General features: G+C 37.9%; 1 protein-coding gene across 1 annotated transcript; it reads left to right on the top strand.

Annotated features, from left to right (window-relative positions):
• Positions 1-3714: 3714 nt before the first annotated feature.
• s100p (S100 calcium binding protein P) lies at positions 3715-9110 on the top strand. The gene is made up of 5 exons (XM_063013260.1): positions 3715-3767; positions 5145-5147; positions 6696-6866; positions 7858-8053; positions 8826-9110. The coding sequence occupies exons 1-5, from the start codon at positions 3715-3717 to the stop codon at positions 9108-9110; spliced, it is 708 nt and encodes a 235-aa protein (XP_062869330.1).
• The last annotated feature ends 11401 nt before the right edge of the window (positions 9111-20511 follow it).

Genomic DNA, 20511 nt, shown 5'->3' with positions numbered 1-20511 from the left:
CTAGTTTGGGTGGGTGGCACGGTGGCTTATGGGTAGCACTGTCTCCTCACAGCAAGAAGGTCCTGGGTTAGATCCCCAGGTGGGGACCACATTTACATGTAGTTGAGATCATATATACGGGATTATATATACAGTGACATGGTGGTCAAAAAGTTGGATACTTTTAGGAGGTTTATTAAACTACAGTGACTACTGCTAATTGTAATAAAAGTCCAATTTTGAAACTCCGAGTTGACATTAGAATCTTCATATTCATGTGGATTTATTTAATAGGAGCCAACACTATTTCCAGAAAAGTTGGGACACTTTCTAAAAAAAATGCAATAAAACTGTAATTTGCAAACTGTAATAGCATCTACCAATGACGTAGTCTTTGCAAGCTAGGATGGGTCATGGTTCACCACTTTGTTCCATACTTTGAGAGAGAATTGTCAGTCAGTTTAAAGACAATGTTTCTCAGGGCAAGAATGCAATGAATTTAAGTCTTTCACCACCTACGATTCATAATAACATGAAAAGATTCAGGGAGTAAGAGAAAATCTCCTAAATCTCCAAGTGAAGGTTCAAGTGAATTTACAACTTACACATTTTAGTTTTATTGCATTTTTGAAAGTGTTCCAACCTTTTTGGAAAAGGGTTTTTTCTAGATCTTTAAATAATGTCACCATGAACCTGGATAACATCCTCAGATCAGGAACAAATGTTTCTACTATAACAATGACGTTCCTATAACATTATAGATCCTTGACAAAAGTTCACACACTGTCATAATAAAACATTATGCATTTAATATTTTTTAAATATTCTTACAGAGACCAATTTACATAAACAAACTCAACTATCAAAAAAAGTTTACGTTTAAACCGTTCATTCATGACAGGCCAATTATTAGCGTAAAACGTAACAGAAACGATAAAAAAACATATTCAGTAGCTTTGGCAAGCAGTCCAATAGTTCCTTCAAACAGTTTCGTATCCCATAGTTCTATCAAACAGTTCAAACATTTCCCTCAGAGCAGAGGAGAATAATCATGTATTGTTTTATAGGTCAATCTTCAGAAGGTTACATTAGCATGCTATTTAATACACAAGCTCAGTATCCCAGTCTCTATTGCACCTTGTAGTTGACTGACTGAATGCATCCACCAAACCCCTGTTTGTACATGTCTGATAGGTGTTTATTAATCTTGTAAGCCTTATTGTTCTGGATTTAATAAAACTATTTGTAGCCCAACAGAGAAAGTGCTCAACTGGCATCATAAACAACAAACAGTATCTTGTTTATGGAGTCAGTAAAAGGCGGTGCATGTCTGATGATGCATGCTGGCAATATTGGAGGAGTCAAAATGTTTTGGTAGCTCTCCAACTGTCAACACAATAGATCTCAGTAAGGGGATGGGTTGTACTGGGTTACAGAAGCTATTCACATGCGCACACACCCACCCTATGACCAAACTGTAAAACACAAGCTGTCTAGAGCTCTTTTGAATGGAAAATACCTGTGTGTAGCTATGTATCGAGCTATGGTGGAATATTTTTGCTATATTTTTGTCAGCTTTCTAGAAATTTATGAATGGCTGACAGGTGAAAGAGGTTCAAAGACATTGACAAGAACTAAATAAATGTGGTGCCAATGCTGGTTTGTGCATTGCAGACTGCCAGGCTCAGACATAAATGTTTCTACCTTTTGAATCTATGACGGTCAGTAGTTAAGTTGCATAGGGCTCAGTTATTTTTGAACAATGTGATTGTTCTGAACGTGGAAACTGAGCACAAAACATGTCATGGCATAAAGATAAACACAATTTAGCATGAACTATTTGGACACCAGACAATAAGCCTGTTGCACATTTTCCCCACCCTTTGTACTTTGCCTACTTGTATTTATTGTGAGTTCTCAGCGATTCTTCCTGAATTAGAAACAGTGTCGCACCGCCAGTTTCCCCAGGCACCACTGTGAGCCGAGCTCGTAAATCAGCCAGCTAGCTCAGTCAGACCTAGTCACAAGTAGAACTTTGTTGCTCTAAGAGCAAATGCTGCTCTGCCAGAACAGACATTTAAATATGTGGCATATAGTACATGGGCAGCAGTTTAGGAGTCACTGATTTGCAAGCTGATGGACAATCTGACCTGCAACATGATGAATTAAGCTTTACATAATATAGAAACTCCCATTTGCTAGTTCACAGACTGTTCCATATGATCACTAACCAAAACCGTCTGACATTTATTTAATCATGTATGCATCATAACCAATTTCAGTTCCAGTTCATTTAAATCACTGATATAAACCCTTTCCGTCAACCACACGCTTAATCAGTCCATCAGCCATCCCACTCATTCACTCACTCGCTCACTCATTCACCCACATAATCACATATTAATTTCTCACATAATAAATTACCTCACTAATCAGTTGGTAACTTTTTTAAGTCAACCACACAATCGATCATTTCATTTGTCAGCTAATCACTCACCCATCCCTTCAACCACACACATACCCATTCCATCAGTTAGTCACTAAACAATTCCAAGACTCACTCACTTACTCACTCACTTACTCACTTAGCCCATACCCATTCACATATGTAATTTACCCTACCCTATTTACCCAATGAATCAACCATTAACCTCATTGTGCCTTAAATCAACCACACTTAGTCTACAATATCAAGTCTTACACTCATTCATTTGCTGACTCATTCACTCATTCATATACTCACAGGGGCAGCAATACAACAGTTGGACCCATGGGTAAGAAATGCATGTTGCACCCCTTTTAAATTGTTCTGTTTCCTTTGCTCATTACTGCCCCTTTGATTCTCTTTATCCTCCCTCTTTTTAATTCTTTGCTGCCTAGTTGTTAATTCATTAGTATATTCATTCACAAAAACCATTTACAATTAAAATACATGCGTGCATGGCAAATGATTCACCTCCACAGTAGGATCCCGCATAAACAAATAGAGTTCGAGTAGGCTCTTTTTGTGACACACACTGGAATGTGAATGGGTGCCCCAAACACCTGTTTTTAAGCAGTCACAAGGCTGTCCATCAAGGCCAATCAGTAGCCATCTGCTGGGGACGAGGCAGATCCAAAGAGCACTCAGACGATCAACCCCTCGTCCCCACCTTCCTGCCCTGTCCCCTCGCTGGCTGAGTGAGTCACTGTGAGGAGGAGGGAGTAAATGATTTGGTTGGGGATCAGCAGCGTGGTGGGCGCCCCACTCCCTGCCCACCACTCTGCTCATTATCCCCCATACTGCTGCTTGCTCACTGCCTGTGAGCAGTCAATAACAAACTAGCAAGCAGGAAATGAGGGACTAGATGAAGGCAGCCCACCGATTGATGTCAGAGGGACGTTTTCTCCAGGTAGACACACTTTACTCCCGCTAAGGACTGTTCTTTGATCGTTCGCTCCTGCTGGGTTATTTTTCCGTGTATCACCTTCTTTCTCTTGGTTTTGGATTTTTTCTTCTTTTTTGATGACTTTAATATGTCTTTGGTAACTAACTTCTGAGCTTGATAAAATATCTCAGGATGTCCTAAGAGATGCTCATGGAAGAACACTGCAAGGGATTCATTTTTCTGCAGCTTCCGTCTAGTGGAAAAAAGGATGAAATGTGACCTGGTTGCTCATGGTTGATTAAGAGTGTGTATCTTCTGTAGATTATCCCAGCAGTCATTGGCGGGTGCGTTGGGAAGCGCTGGGAGGATGTTCCTGTGGGCTGGAGTTAAAGGAGCTCAGGGATCAGGAAATGAAAGGAGGTACGCAAAAACATTACAACTTTAGACATTTGACTGCCTGCTTTACTTTGGTTTTTGTCTTTAATTTCTTTACTTTTACCTTTGAATAAAATCCACAGTTGGTTATTTTGGTTGTTGTATTGTTTGCATTGCATGTATTATTATAATTCATTTAGTTACTGTTTACTGTTTTATGTATCATGTACTGTACTATGTACTATGGAACAGGGCATAAAAAGTTGGATTTCACCTAGATAACCATTATTTATTATTACTTTTTTTCTCTTGAAATCATTAAAACAATCAGAAAATTAGGAAGTCAACAACACTGAACGGTTTGCGAATTAGGAGGTAATTATCTACACCAATGAATGCACTTTATTTATTGGTCATTTGATCACATTTAAGATTCTTCTATTAGATCACTAAAAGTAACATTTTTTAAAATTGTTTTAAGCAATTGCTTCAAACCTTCCGTCTATCTTAGCAGCTGCATCAGTGTGAAACAAAGACTCAGCACTGCATTGATCCTAGCTCAGACTAATATAGTGCTTGAGTGTGAAATGTAGTTTTTAGGACTATAATGCATCAATCTGCACAAGGCAACAGATTGACCCATTACATTCAGTCCAAAGAACATTTGTGAGGTCAGGCACTGATGTTGAAAGAGAAGTCCTGGTTAGCAATGGACATTCCAATGTATTCCAAGTGATTTCTGTGGTTGTGGCCAAGGCTTTGTGAAGACCAGTAGATTTCCTTTACAGCAAGTCGTCTCTTTCAGAAATATACATCAACTTAGATTATTAATTTGGTGGTAAAGTTAAGTTAAGTTAAGTTTTTGCACATATAAGCACTGCAATAGGAAAGACTTCTAAAGTCTAAACAGCATCCTATAATCCCATGGTTTGATGTGTAAACAAAGGTTTTCAATAATCAATAAGGCACCAGGAGTACCTGCAATATTTAAAGATTTATTATAAACCCAATATGCAGGATGCTTAGCCAAGGTAGAACAATACAATACTGGATAAAGACCCTCATGCCAAGAAGGGAGGGGTAGCCAAAATAACATAAGCTATTAAAAGAAATAAAAAATATGTGCAATAGACATCCACAGCTTGTAAAATCAGACTCAGAATGAAAACTGGTCGTCACAATGGGGCCAGATACCTGATCCACTGGCATGCAACAACCAAAAAGTGAGGGAACAAACTGAGTACAAACTCGGATTAAACATGGTTGCCAACAGAGAAGCCAGCCACCCTTTGAGAAAGGAACTGTGATTAAATAGTGGGACCTCCACCTGGAGCGAATTAATGCTCAATGAGGTGCAGAGACTGTAATGTCATGACAGATGGGCATGATCTTGTAACCCATACCTCCTGCTGGTCTCTGCAGCAGGTTACTTTAAACTGTCTGCTGTTTAACATGTCATGATTTTAAACAGCTGAGCAGTTGTACCACCTGTCATTTTACCAAATGTAAGGCAGTTAACATAGCTTAATGTACAAAATGCATTTAAATGAATACACTAAAATACATTGACATAATAATAATATATGTTATATATAATAGGTAATAACCTATTATAGAACAATGCATAATGTCAAATCTGAAAAGAACATTATGTTTAAAGCGTTTATTAAGATATATTTAATATTGTTCATGGATTGTGAGAATGCTGTTCTTGGTTACTGAATTAGAGCTTTTAAATGAGGCCTCCTCCTTTCTGAGTCATTGATTATTGATGCTGTTTAATCTAAATAGACTTTAATTGGAACGTTTGATCTTTGAGGTTAAATCCTGTTGGTATTTTTCAGCCTTGCTAATTAAATGTCAATCACAATGTGTCTGAGTCAAGGAGTGTGTCTGAAGAGAGACAGTCTTAAGATCCACTCAGCTGCCCATTTATTAGGAAAACCTGTTTTGTACTTACACTAAATGGTTATAATACTTACAACTAGCATATAGGTGCACTTAACTGGGTCGTTAGGATGTTGTGTCTAACATTTGGACAGCACATCACTCACTACCACATCTGTGTCTCTGGTATGCTAAAAATATTCTACAACCTAAATAATACCTCCGGTGGTAGAGACATTTCTTTAATTAAAAATAATATATTTAACTGCAACCAAGCTAATTAAGATACTTTGGCTAACAAAATCTAGCTGTTTGATTACACACAGTTTAGAAGAATAAAATAAGATTTTATTCTACAACCCCAATTCGAAAAAAAAGTTAGGACAATAAGTAAAATGTGAATAAAACTAAAAACAGTTTGTAAACAGATAGCTAATTTAAAAAAGATATTTTAAAAAGCAACACATTCCAAAATGTTAAGGCAAGAGCAATATGTGACTGGAAAGCTTCTGTGGGGTCTGCTCATAGAGAAGCTGCCTTGCACTGCCTCTAGGGGACAGCTCTCTCATCCTGAGCAGTTAAGCAGTGATGATAGACCATAATGATATGGCAGGTGGGCATGATTCTGTAACCCATGCCCCCTGTCGACCTCTAAAGCAGGTGGGCCCCAATTTTCCTCCCAATCTAGTCGTATCCAATTACCCAATTGCATTACGCTTCCTCTCTACTGATGTTGATCTCTACTCTGACTGAGGAGAGCCATGACTAACACACACCCCCTCCTCCGCATTATCCTTCGTCTCTGTGCAGGCGGCATCAATCAAACAACAAGCCAATTGTTGCCCATTACTTTTTTTATAAATTTATTTACCATTTTTTTGTTTATGCAGGTTTCACTAGAAACAATTTATTTTACAGAACGGAAGTTTTTTTATCTTCTTAATATTTTGTTTAGTCAATACTTATATATACGTATCTACAAGCATCCATATGGTAGGTGTACCCAATAACCTTGTAATCATGTAAAGTCTGTTATATTAAGACTTGTTCAGCACTTCATGCTTTATGTCTGTATCTAATGAACAGGACCATTTATCAGAAGATAAGGGAGTATGATATTCTGGACAAGAGAAAGACGGTAACAGCTCTGAAAGCTGGAGAGGACAGAGCTATTCTCCTTGGCCTCAGCATGATCATGTTTTCTGTCATGATGTTCTTTGTCCTGGGAATTACAATGGTGCGCTCCTATTCAGACAGGTACGACTGAGCCTTCACTTCTTAGGTACCTTTAAAGTACATCTAAACACTACACAGCACACACGTTTATTGTTCCTTCCGACTGCTGAATGTACAGTATTTAAGCTCTTTCTTCCCCCTGTTTTGTTATAACACCACCACATTGTCACCCTGTTCATTATTAGTTGCTAATTTTATTGTCAGAAATTCATGTTGTTAAAGTATGCTAAAGATTTCTTTTTATCACACTCCTCTGTCCAGAATTGTGTGATGTGTGACGCCATTCCCAAACTCAGAGCCAAAATTTCTGACTTACATAAAAGTCCTAAAGCTCTTTTATTCATTACAACCTGACTTGTGCTAATTTATCACATTGTATCCATACAAACAGCTGTTCATCTACACTCAAAAATAACATGATACTAATACAGGGTAGGGCCCCCAGTGGTCTTACACAGTACAGCCGCATACAGATTATTAACTTGGGGTGTAGAAAGTTTTATTATGCCATATAACTTTGTGTTATTACCTCTTAATTGCTTCTAATAAATTAAGATCAACTACAGCTGGTACAGCTTTTTGTGTCTATATAAACAGGGCTAGTTTGACTTCCCCCATCAAAACGTACATGGAACCGTTGACTTTTTTTTTGTTGCCAAGGTCAGGTGAAAATGGCTACGAGGTCATTTGTCAGGATGGTCAGATATGAAGAGGTCTGCTATAATTAACAGCTGCTAAAACTTGGGTGACACTGTCCACAGTCAAGCAACCTTACTATCATCATGAGCCTTAAAGCTGAAGTAATAAGTGTAATAAGTCTTGTTTTTGTTATTTTAATTAAGTCCATGTGCACTGCAAGCCTCTGAGACCATGAAATGTAAATCTAGCTTCAATGTGGACTGTGTTACCATATTCCAGCAGCTTCTTGGGTCTAGTATTACACCTGACTATAGGAAAAAATAAAGACAGATGCAGAAATATGTTGCTGAACTTTTCCCCTTTCCCCACTTAGTGTATGGACAGAGGAGGTGAGCTGTACCATTCTGAACTCCACCATTATTGGGGAGATTAACTGTAGCTACAGTTGTGGAGCAGAGTGCTGGAAGAGCTCGCGATACCCGTGCCTGCAGGTGTACGTCAGCCTGAACTCATCAGGACGAGTCCTGAGACTTTCTTACAATGAAGAAGCCCAAGAGGCCAACCCGGAGGTGCGCATATCACAAAACACCACATCAGATTATTATTATTTACTATTATTTATTTATTAGGATTTCAATGTCACATATTTTTATTACATTCATGACAGGACAAGTAGTTACTGGTTACACAAGATTCATCAGTTCAAGTTTAATGTCAAACGCAGTCATGGACAATTTTGTATCTCCAATTCACCTCACTTGCAGGTCTTTGGACTGTGGGAGGAAACCGGAGCTCCCGGAGGAAACCCACATAGAAAAAAAAAATCCCCCTCCTTTTTAACAATATTCAGAGGTTGGCACACACCTTCTCTGATATGAATGCAGACACTTCTTTTCACTGCCCAAAGAGAAGGACACTATGCTTACAGTATTCATCTGGTATTCATACCAGAACCTCAACAAGATCAACAAGACTTTAAGAAGGCCACTTGTGTTGGTAGGACACCCACAAGTAATTGGACACCTGACCACAAGCTAGATGGACATCCCATTCCAATGCCATGAGGAGTCATGCTATATCAGCCTTCACCTTACTGAATGTGCTCATTCAGTCAAAAGAGCATTTGTAAGGTCAGACATTCATGTTGGACAACGATGCCTGGCTCTGTGAAGGTCACCGTAATTCCTCCACAACAAACTCGTGAAACCATATTGTTTAAGAACTAATCCATATCTTAACCATATCTGCACAGGAAAAGAGTAACAGCATGGTCTACATACTTTTGGCCATACAGTTAAATTACCTCTAACAAGACAATCTCTCTCATCTCCTTCCCTACAGTGTTTCTACATCCCAAAGTGTCGAAAAGATCATGCCATGATGCATGCCTTGGTATTAAACATCTCAGAGCGACTGAAGACGCAGCAGCAGGTCCGATGTTTCTCAGACCCAGCAGAACAGCAAGATTGCGCCATCCTGACTCGTCTCTACGGCCCTTCTGCAATCTTGTCTTCACTACTGTGGCCCACATGTACGCTCGTGATCGGAACACTTATTATCGCCATGGTCAAGCTCACCCAGTACCTGTCCATCCTCTGTGATCGGATCAGCCGCATTAAAAGGTGAGACGGACTGCAAATGTAACACGGATCATCCATTGGAAAGACAGAAAATACAGAACAGAGAACGCCTGATCTCTAACTACTGTGTTCCTCGCAGGACCAGTCGCTCTCCACTCACGTCTGCCTCACATTCCATGAAGGGCAGCAAAATGTGTAGCAGAGCCATGCTGGATGGGATATGAATGGGAAACGGAGGTTCAAAAGCCACAAAGAGCTCTGCTGACTTCTATTTTCTACACTTCTATAAGCAGCTCGATAGTATGAGGAATGGACAAGCTGACCAGCAGTATGTGAACTGCCCGGGATCAATTGTCTATTATTGGTCCACAGTGTGGTGACAAGGACAGCAATATCAGAGAATGTCAAGCCTCTTGTGACTGGGTGAAGTAGGACATGTACACAAAGGTTAAAGTGTTGATTGCGTTCAGTGTTCTGTGATGCCTTCAGTGCCAAGAAACTGTCAATGGTTAGCATGCCGTCTGGCACCGCATTCCCAAAACGCTTCGGATGAACATGATCAACTAACAGAGAATACCAGCTGCTCCATGAAACTTAAAACATACTGGAGCCATACTGTCTTGTCATCTGCCTTGTCTGTAAGTGTTACTAAAGCCACATGTACTTGAAATGGGACGGCCATGTAAACCACCCACAAGGTACAATAGTAGGTACACGTTTAACACCCAGTGGGGTATATTCCATAAAACAAGCAAAACTATAGCTTCAGATAAACAAGTAAATATTATTAGGTTCATTTTAATTCTTTTAAAGCTCGATTCTGAATTCTAAATCAGTTTTCAATGCACAAAATCAGCGTGCAACACATCACTGACCTGTCCAAATATATTTCCTGAGGTGTGCTGGAACTCAAGTGCGCTATATTATTTATTTTGCCTAATGACTGATGTCCAACTGTCGGACACATTAGACATTATATATTTTTCCAAATGCCATTATAACAACAGTTTAAATTCTACACCATTTGGTTGTGTACATCATTAAAACAAATATATACTGCATACACTCATTAAGCACTTTATTAGGTACACCTATATTATATAGATTTCATAAGCTACCTATCATTTAGATAGGTAAACAATTTGTGGGTGTACAATTACTATCTGTAGCTCATAGGTTGAATGTACACATTGTAAACCCCCTGTACCCTATTCATCAATCAAAACAGGCCCCAGTAGAACCCCACTGACCAGATGATGTTTGGATGTTCTCAGAACATTCTTAAAGGAAACCAAAGAACCTGGATATAGCCAATGGAGACACAGTTAGAACATGCAGAAATATTTTTATAAAAAGGTATATAATTAGAAAAGAATATGTGAAATGAGCATCAAAACCAGGTCCCCAGGACATGTTGCTGTGCTGTGCCCACACCTCCAGTTTTGCCAGTGTGATGCCTAATATTCATGAGAAAATGATGCACAAAAATAATATAAGCAAGTTAAAGAAAATCCTGTTAATCTCATTGTTGTCTTTGCATTATATACATAAAGAATTTTGCATTCATTTTGCATTCTGTTGACTGGATACGTACAAAAATCCCATAGTTATGCGCTCGGTAATTTCCACATGAAGGCAAATAACACTTGTCAGCACATTTCATTTAAAGCAAATCAATTGTCTGCATTACCCATGCATCAATACGAGTTAATGGAGTCACACTTCACACTGTGAAGACTAATTTAGCCTTTAATTAATTATTTTATGGGTTCTATAGGTTCTCTGTGAAAAAATAAATACAACACAGATCACTGTTGTTTTACACTCTTAAAGAAAGTTCATGAAGCTGTATTTTAATGTACGAAATGTGTTATACAGTACATTGAAATACATGACATTTATGTAGCCAGAAAAGTGCCTGTCGAGGTGAGCTGACATTGATTATTTTATTTTTTGGGTTGAAACTTTTATGAACATGGAACATGAACTTATTCCTTGTTTTAAATTTTTTACCATAAATATTTTTCCCAAGTGTACAGCATTTGTTGTGTATTTTTTTTCATTGTCTTACAAATACTTTCTAGCAGTGCATGCACAAAAGTCATATCAATTACATACCCTTCTTTCAAATTACAAAATGTAAACATGACACACTAGGAAAATGTGTAAAATATTTGTCTTAAAAAAGAATACATGCAAAAGAGGCAAAAGTGTCACATGTAAAGTTGTATAAAACATGTGATGTGTTAAAAACAGTATGAAAAAAAATGAAAATTGATGCAGAAAATATTTTTTTAGTGGGTAGCACTGTTGCCTCACAGCAATAAGGTCCTGGGTTCGATCCCCAGGCGAGACGGTCCGGGACCTTTCAGTGCAGAGTTTGCATGTTCTCCCTGTGTGGGTTTCTTCCGGGAGCGCCGGTTTCCTCCCACAGTCCAAAAACATGCAGTCAGGTTAATTGGAGACACTGAATTGCCCTATGGGTGAATGGGTGTGTGTATGTGTGTGTGTGTGTGTGTGTGTGTATGTATGTCTGCGATGGACTGGTGCCCTGTCCAGGGTGTTACTGTGTGCCTTGCGCCCATTAAAAAGCTGGATAGGCACCAACACCCCCCAACGCCAACCCCCACCCCCCGCGACACTAAATTGGATAAGCGGTTAAGAAAGTGAGTGAGTGAGTATGTAACTGGGACCATGATGACTTTTTTAGGCAGCTTTTCTCAAACATCTCGGACATGTCCTCACACGCTCTTATTTTTGGTGGAGACCTTAACTGTTGGCTTGATCCAGTTCTAGATCGTTCCTCTAGTAAAATCCAGTTAGTATTGACAAAGTCCTGGGTAGCTTGGATTGATCCACATTTCCAGTTACTGTTGGTGGGATGTTTACATGTTCTTCACATGTTTTCCCCAGGCATTCTGTTTTCCTTCCACCTTCCAAAACATATGAAGAACGTAAATGGGCTGCACCAAATTGCTCCAAAAACATACAGAGGGTGGATTTTGTGCACTAATTTGCCCGCCTGTGTCCAGTGTTTCCAAGTGTCCTAGACTGACCCTGACCAGAATGAAGCTGCAAGTAAAATGAAATGTTGTACTACATGAGTGAGTGTATTGTTCACTACTGCAGTTTACAAATTGTAAAAAAAAAAAAAAAAAAAAAAAAAACCTTTCAATAAGGTAAGACTGTTGAACTGCTTGATTATGAAAGATAAATGTTGGTCCTCAGACTGGACCAGTTTAAAAGCAGTTTCTGGAGACTGATGTGCAGTTTAAAGGTAAAATATATCTTGGTATTACATCAAGTAATCTTTTATTTGAAACAGCTGGTTTGACTGTCCTTGGCAGACAGATTTGCAGTGAATGCTATCTAAACAGTGTCATGAAAGGCACCTCTGTATTCAGCTGACTGACTGTGATATAAGATTCTAGATCAGATACATGGAGACTAATCAGAGCACTGGTTCATCATCTCATCCTTTTATGATTTCATCGTTTTACTCTGTGACAGCTGCTTCAAATTCAGTCATGTCTATTCTGTCTATTTTGTTCTGACTGAGACTAAGTTTAATAGAGGAATTGTATTTAAAAGGAAAGAAAGCTACAGCTGGATGATGCCAAATTATTAATAGCTGATGAGAAACATTTCCAGCATTTATCTTCTCTAATTAACAGACTATTGAAAGCAAGATGCATTTAGACATCAATATTCCATTGCACTTCATTTTCATTAACTGCATCAACCGGCTGGCCGAATCTAGCGTTATACAAAGTGAATACACATTTCTTTAACTGTTTCTTTCTCGGATTGGTGTTCATTTTCAATTATACCCTATCAGTCACGGCCAGGTAATGACAGCTGCTTGACTTTAGTTTTGTAGGCCATAAATTAACAGATTATTTTTACTGCTGTGTGTCTAACCAGCTGACAGACAGGGGCAAGTGCTGGTATTACTGTATATTTCAAATAAAATTAAATAGTTAACTATTATAAAACCTTATTATAAAAGTTAACCAAATTATCATGTCATACAATTAAATTCACTACAGGATTTGTAGATTGGCTTGTTTGTGCTGTTTTTTGCTATAAATCCATCACAAACACAGTATTTTAAAGAAACATCTTGAAGTACCTTATATTTACTTTATTCATTAATTTTTTGTTATTCTGGTCAGAGTTGTGGCAGGTCTGGTGTCACCCAAAAACTTTATTTGTAGGAATTACTCACACCTAGGGGCAATCCACCTTTTGCATGTTTTTAGGAGGAAGAATGATAACCAAGTCATAGCCACAGGGAAAATTTGGCAAACTACTTACCAAAGACAAGAATCTGTCCTTTAGACCACATTGGGAGTATCCACTCTACTGGCTGTGCCACTTTAAATTACAAGGTTAATTAACAAAAATTCAGACAATAAATTATACTATTCTCTTAAAATATGGTACTATCAAGGCTGTAGCCATGAATTGAACATTGGGCGGGGTTGAGGTTCTTGCCATTCTAAAACATTCTTGCCATATTAACAACTAATCGTAATAGTACGCAAAGCTAGTAAGTGAAATATGTTTATTTATAATTTTTACATCGGTATATTGGGTGGGGGGTTGGGTATTTGAGCATTGCCAGGGCTTACGGCAAATGGTACTATAGCATGATTGCCATATTCCTAGTGAAACTCCCAGCCATAATAGATTAGGTTTAATAATTGATAAAATGTGTAATAAATTGCTGATACTTTATTACTTAGTGATAATACTCGTTTTTAAGTTTAAAGTATATAGACAGACAGAAAATGCTGAGCCCCAAGTGTAAACAACTTGAATTATAATGTTCATTGTGAGCCTGGCCATCTCATCTAACATTAGTGCCTGACCCCACAAATGCGCTTTTGACTAAACTCTTACAGTCTCAGCTTCAAAGTTCATAATATTGTTCATTGTTTTGCAATGGGATGTCCAACAAGCATATGGTCAGGTGTTTACATACTTTTGACTATGTAGTGTTTAATAAACATGTTATACTGTGCCCTGTTACCTTCCTACATCTAGACATTTAAATGATGTGCCAGTCTTACAAATGGCAGCAAGACCATCCAACTAAATAAAGTGGCTTAAGAAGACCTTGTTCCATGCAAATACAAGGAACTATTTACATTCACTCACCTCAGTAGACAGCAGTCAGTACAATCCTTCAGCGAACAGGAAGCCCCACACTTCCTGCTGTTCCCTTGGTAACGGAACATAGCCAAGGCCCGATCCACGCTTCCTCTTACACATGGCCTTTTTGTGCAGCTGCACATCTCCATACAAAAAAACATCTGCATACAGGCATGAAGAAAAGTGCAGGAAGAAGCATCTCACCCAATAATGTCTCCATTCAGTGCTGAGTGATGGAGGGTCCATGGAGAAGCAAGAATGATGTAGCTACAGTACAGTACAGCTCAAGATTACTTTCTAGCAGTGAGGTTTAGGCATTACTACTTTTAATTTATTTATTAATAGTCAGCTTTATGTTGACCTTATTGTATCACATAATTGCTGCATATTTGTCAGCTGTATTCATGCAGCAAATCTCCCACTCTAACACTCTTCCAAAAAGTACTTTAATAGATTTCGATCAGGTGATTGGGAAGGTTATTAAAGCACTGTAAAATTATTGTCATGTTCATGCACAGATGCACAGATTTGTGCTTTGTGGTGTGATTCATGATAAGATGATACATTGTGGTCATTAAGGGTTGCAGTTAGTCAGCAACAATACAATATAGGCTGTGACATTTAAATAATGCATAACCAATATTAGAGGGCTCAGAAATCATTCCACACACCATAATAATACCACTAGCCTGAACTGTTGAAACAAGGCAGGTTAGCTTTATGGATTTTGCATCATATTGAGTACATTCAAACCAGCTTGATGGGAACATACTCAAACCAGCCTGACAGGTTCAAAGTCCCTTAGGTCACTTTTTCCATGTTCTGATGTCTGATGAGCATTATTACGTGAAGCTTAAAGCTTTTGACCCACATCAGTAAAATCTAATACAGGGATCTTCAAAAAAGTTTCCTCACTTTTATATTTTGGTTGGAAACGATGAGGGTGGGAGGAGTAGTAATTGGTCGTGTCTGAGAGACTGAGAGACGCTTATAGCCCGGATTTAGCATCATCTCATTTCCAAGTTTTTTGGCGCTCAAAGAAGCTTTAAGGGGAGGAAGATTTTCATGTGATGATGATGTGAAATCAGCGGTGCATCAGTGGCTACGCTCTTAACCAAAAACATTTTTTGCTGATGGCATTAAAAAGTTGGTATGTGGCTGGGAAAAATGCATCAGAAGGTGATTAGTGATGTAATTTGTTTTTAAAATTCTAAATAAATAGAGTTTAAAAAGTGCAGAAAGTTTTTGAAGAACCCTCATATATGCACCTTACACTATATGAATAATGTAATGGCAACCAAATTTCTGGTTGGATTTATTAAAGCGTAGTGTAAATACTGTTAATTATTACACTGCTGAGTAGCAACACCCAAAGATCCCCACTGACAGAGACATAAAGCACTTAACAGCACAAATAGTGCAGTATCAGATTGCTAGGATACTAAAGAGTTTTCTGCAGTGCAGTTCCTCTCCTACAGCTTAATGGGTTTGTTTATATCCATGATATGAGCTACTTGGACCTGGCCATGTGCTTGTCTAACCTTCAGTGAGCTGGTCATAATGCTGTAATTATGCCTAATGCTGTAAATCGTGTGTTCAGGTCACTCACACACTGCATTAACAACAAATGTTTGATGTACTGTTACAAAACAAACATAAGAATTAACATGTACGATAACAAAGCAGCAATATCTATGTAAGTTCAACTGCTTTATTCTGGTTAACCTAGACAGAATACCAGTGTATTGCATTTAACTGTACTTAAGGACCAGGGAAAATACACTATTTGGGAAAAAAACGTTACATTCGACAATGAGCTTATTGGACATTTGATTTTGAAATCATGGACATTGTGTTTGGGTGGCGCAATGCTCTACTACGCTAACCCACCAAATGGGTTCGAATCTCAGTGCTGCTGTCTGCTGGCCAGGTGTCTACACAAACATGAGTGGCTAATTCTATGCCCTGCAATGGATTGGCGCCCTGCTCATGATATTTGCTTTGCACCCAGTGATGCCAGTGAAATTGGACCCGTCGCGACCCTGACCAGGATAGAGCAGTTGAAAATGAAATGAACAACATGGGCATTGATATGGAGTTCCACCAATCCCGGCTTATAATAGCCTCAAATCTTCTGGCTTATCACAAGATTTGAAAGTGTCTCTGTGGATTTTGTGTCCATTCAGTAATAAGAGCAATTGTGAGCAATTGTGCAGGCCACTGGAGTTTCTCCAAACCAAACCTGAACCTTTTTAAAGGACCTGACTGCATGCTGAATTAGGAAACGGCTTCCCAAACTGGTTCCACAAAGTTAGAAGCATTTAATTAGTTTTTAAATCACTGATACACCGAAGACCAAAACAGAAGACATATGGCCATATGGCCGCCACAAGGCAAAATCAACTTGAAAGCACTTAATAATAATATTCATAATAAAAATGGACATGTCCAAAACACCTGTACTCAGTAATCATGAGGGGTGCCCACATAATTTTGGCGATGTTGTAAAAGCCTGATCTATCTATAACTGTAAACACTGAGATGGAGAAAAGTACTTGCAATATTTCTCAACAGAAAGTTGAAAACACGGATGGGTCTCAGTGCTCTTCAATATAATGCTGTAGCTCCCTCTGCTGTCTCAACCATTTATAACGTATATGTTTGTGGAATAGAATTGTCCAACAAGCTAATAGTCAGATGTCTATGTAATTTTGGTCCCTTATTTTGGTCATACCATTGCTTGGTATATAAAATTCCAAACACTGACCCTAACATAACATGGTAAGACACTTGTAATAAGCATGCAGGTTTCAGTCAGTTCAAACTTGAAAAAGAAGCACACAAGCTGGTCAGCTGACTTCCTCTTGTACAATCCAGCCCATGCACCAAGGCCTGCCTGAAATCATGGGTGGGGTCTTTTAAACTGTCTTTCATTGACAGTATTTTGGTGGAGACACAGCTAAAACTATTAGTGACTATACATGTGTCACACCATATTTCATATGATAAAACATACTAATAAAGTGAAAACAATTTCAGTGTGGGAGAAAAACAACTTCTCTATCAGTTTACAAAATTTAAGAGGAAAACCAGTTTAGCTCATTGATTGCAGATTTAATTCAGACCTGTAAATCTGATTCATATTGTGTCTAACCATCAAAGTAAAAAACAGTAGATTTAAAAAGTAATCAGTATTATTGTTTTGTTGATTTGATATTCAATGAATTGCCAGTATACCCATCAATATACCCTTAATCACCCACATTGACAGGGTGATGTTTTGGGTTCTTTAAAAATGAATAAACAAAAAGAAAATCTGTAATTCACAAAAGTGTTCAGACCCATTAGTCAGTATTTTGTAGAAACTTTGGCAGCATGTATAGCTGCAAGTCCTTTTGGATATGTCTCAAGCTTTTCACACCTGGATTTGGGCAGTTTATCTCATTCTTCATGGCAGATCCTTTCAAAGTGTGTCAGACTGTATGGCGAGCATATGTGAACTGTTCGGTCTTTTTAAGTTTGTGCTTTGATTGGGTCACTCAGGGACATTCAGAGACCTGCCCTAAAACCACTCCAGTGTTGTTTTGGCTGTATTGTCATGCTGAACGGTGAACTGTCACCCCGCCCAAGCTGATGTGTACTCTGCAGGAGGTCTTCTTTAAGGTTGTTCCCATATTTACCTGCATTACTCCATCCATCAATTCTAGCCAGTCTCCCTGTCCTTGCCAATGAGAAGGGTTCCTTTGGTTTAATGGCCAACTTTAGGAGGGTTCAAGATTGTGCTAAGCTTCTTCCAATTTTAAAATGATTGAGGCCCTTGTGGTCTTAAATAAAGTGTGTTATACCTCTGCCCAGATTTATGAATTAGATCATAATTTGTTCACGAAGAAGTTGCTTGGAAATCATTAATTACAAAATTACATTTGCACCAGGGGTGTTTACATTTTTGCATAATACTGTATGCATGTTGATGTTCTGTATGCATGTTCATGTACTGTGGTAACCCCAGGGTCCTACTAGCTGTATTTGATTCAAAGCGCTATTTTCACTTCAAAACTCTTACATGTAAACAGATTAAATATGTAAAATATACCAGGAAAACGAACAAGGATGTTAAATTAAATTATTTTTAATGAAACATATTAATTACAGATGTGCATTTTATCGCAAATGATCTGTCTCAGTAGTCTCTTTAGTAAACATATTCCTTTTCTTGTTTATTTTTATGTTACAGTACATTTGTAACCCTTTTATATACATTTCACAAGGAAGAAAACAAAAAGAGAGCCAGATATTGCACAGTTAACATTTCAACCTTCAGTAAACAAGACAGACAAAATCTTTCTTAAAAAGTCCCAGAGTTTCAGTCTGTGAAACAAAACTTTGGGCTTAGAAGGCACTGTCCTATTTTGATTCCCCAGTGTCAATACTAAAAAGCCTTTAATAATATAGTTTCAGAATAAAACAATCATCGAGGCCTTTGTGGATGTTGGTTTTGGCTGTGAGAAGCGGGAATGGTTTTTGTGTCCTTGAGGAAGTAGTGTTTGTGCATGGGTCACAGCTTCCTCCTTCACACAGGAAACCCGGCTTGTCCGGCAGTGCTAACAAATAACAGCTTGGTGGCTCTAAACATGTTGGATCTGAAGCGCTGTATGTCTGAAAGCTGTTCTACCTCATTTAGCATGAATGTTCAAACCAGCAGAGCTAAATTAACACCTACAAGGTTCCCTCTCATTTCATTTGTGCCCAGCTCGACTCATAACCAGTTATGTAACACTGCACATTATTGCTGAGCACTAAGTGCAGATATATTCACTTATACCCTGGTTTAGAGGCAACGACTAGATAAAAAATAAAAAGACTGTTTGGAAACTGCAGCTGTAAGTGTCCTTGATAAAAGCCTGTGGGAAAATTAAGACTTAAATTAAGAAAAAACAACTGCTGTATGTAAGATTCAACCTTAGTGAAATAACTTATTGTAAAAAAAAAAGAGCTTTAAATCAGAGGAACTATATTTACAAGCTTTCAATACAAAACCTAAATCAGAGTTTGTACTGCAATGATTAGTGTGACAAGCAAAGGCAAAAGATAAAGAAGCTAAAGACAAACACTAAGTTAAAGAATAAAGCAACAGCAAAAAGGAACTAAAATGGAGATTTTGAACCAGAAAATTAAACAAAAAAGAAAAAGATGTCAAATGACAAAGTCAACACTTAACACTGAATTAAAATAAAATAAAATATATTGTATTCATATATGTATATTATACATTTTAAAATGCACAAGTTTGGACACCTCTGGTTCATGATTTGTTGATTTTTCCAAAAAATATGGCACCACATCCTCTACAGTGGGCAATTACACAATTACATTTTATTAATTGAATATAACATTTTGGGGAACTCAAAGTCAAATGTGGTACTAAGTAAACTGCCCTATAAATGGTGGAAAACCCCAATTATTTTACTTGTAGACGATGTGCTAATTTAACTTAGAAAATCAGTAACATGGAGTTTGACCCACAATGTCCAAACTTTTGCATAAGATTGTACACATTGTTTTATAATCAAAATAAAAGTTTGACAAAGCCATGTTTGACATGCTTCGGATATGCTAAAGCTAATAACAGTAAGGTACATTTTGTTATTGTATTCTTAAACAAATGCAATACTATGAGGAACATGTTATAAAAATGGCTTTTTTTTCTTCTGCAGCTTCCCTTTTTGTTTACATGGTATAAATTCTACAGAATTCTTCATGCTTATTAAATGTCTTCATATACATATTTACTACTAGACAAAACAAAGAGGATTTGTACCGTAAGTATACAGGCTATTATTCAAATGTAGAGACACAGAAGTCATGCTTGGCCAGAGTATCTCAAAACAAGATTGAAAACCAGGAAAACTTCTAGTGATTTCTGCTTAAAGGTGCAAAGAAATAAAGTCTTACTTGGATGAGACCAAACTTATTATAGTTTTGTTTTCCTCCTACAGGCTGAACTTAAAGAAACACAAGCTGGGTTCAAAACCGCAGCCTACCAAACAGTATGTCTAATTAGTGCATTTAGAACTTAGAATGCAGTTCAATACATCTCCATCCTAAACTCGTCTCCCTCTCAACCATGAATGTAAGCTCTAATGCCCACAAAAGTCGCTTGTTTCAAAGTACACAAGTAATGTAAAATGCCTTACAAATCAAATCAAATGGCAAGCCAATTACTACAACATTCATTGTGAAATTTTTGTACTTTGTACTTTACTTTAGTATTAAATTAAACTCTAGTGTTG

This window comes from Trichomycterus rosablanca, chromosome 17 (assembly GCF_030014385.1).
Source record: "Trichomycterus rosablanca isolate fTriRos1 chromosome 17, fTriRos1.hap1, whole genome shotgun sequence".
NCBI lineage: Eukaryota > Metazoa > Chordata > Actinopteri > Siluriformes > Trichomycteridae > Trichomycterus > Trichomycterus rosablanca.
This window is presented reverse-complemented; position numbering and strand designations above follow the sequence as displayed.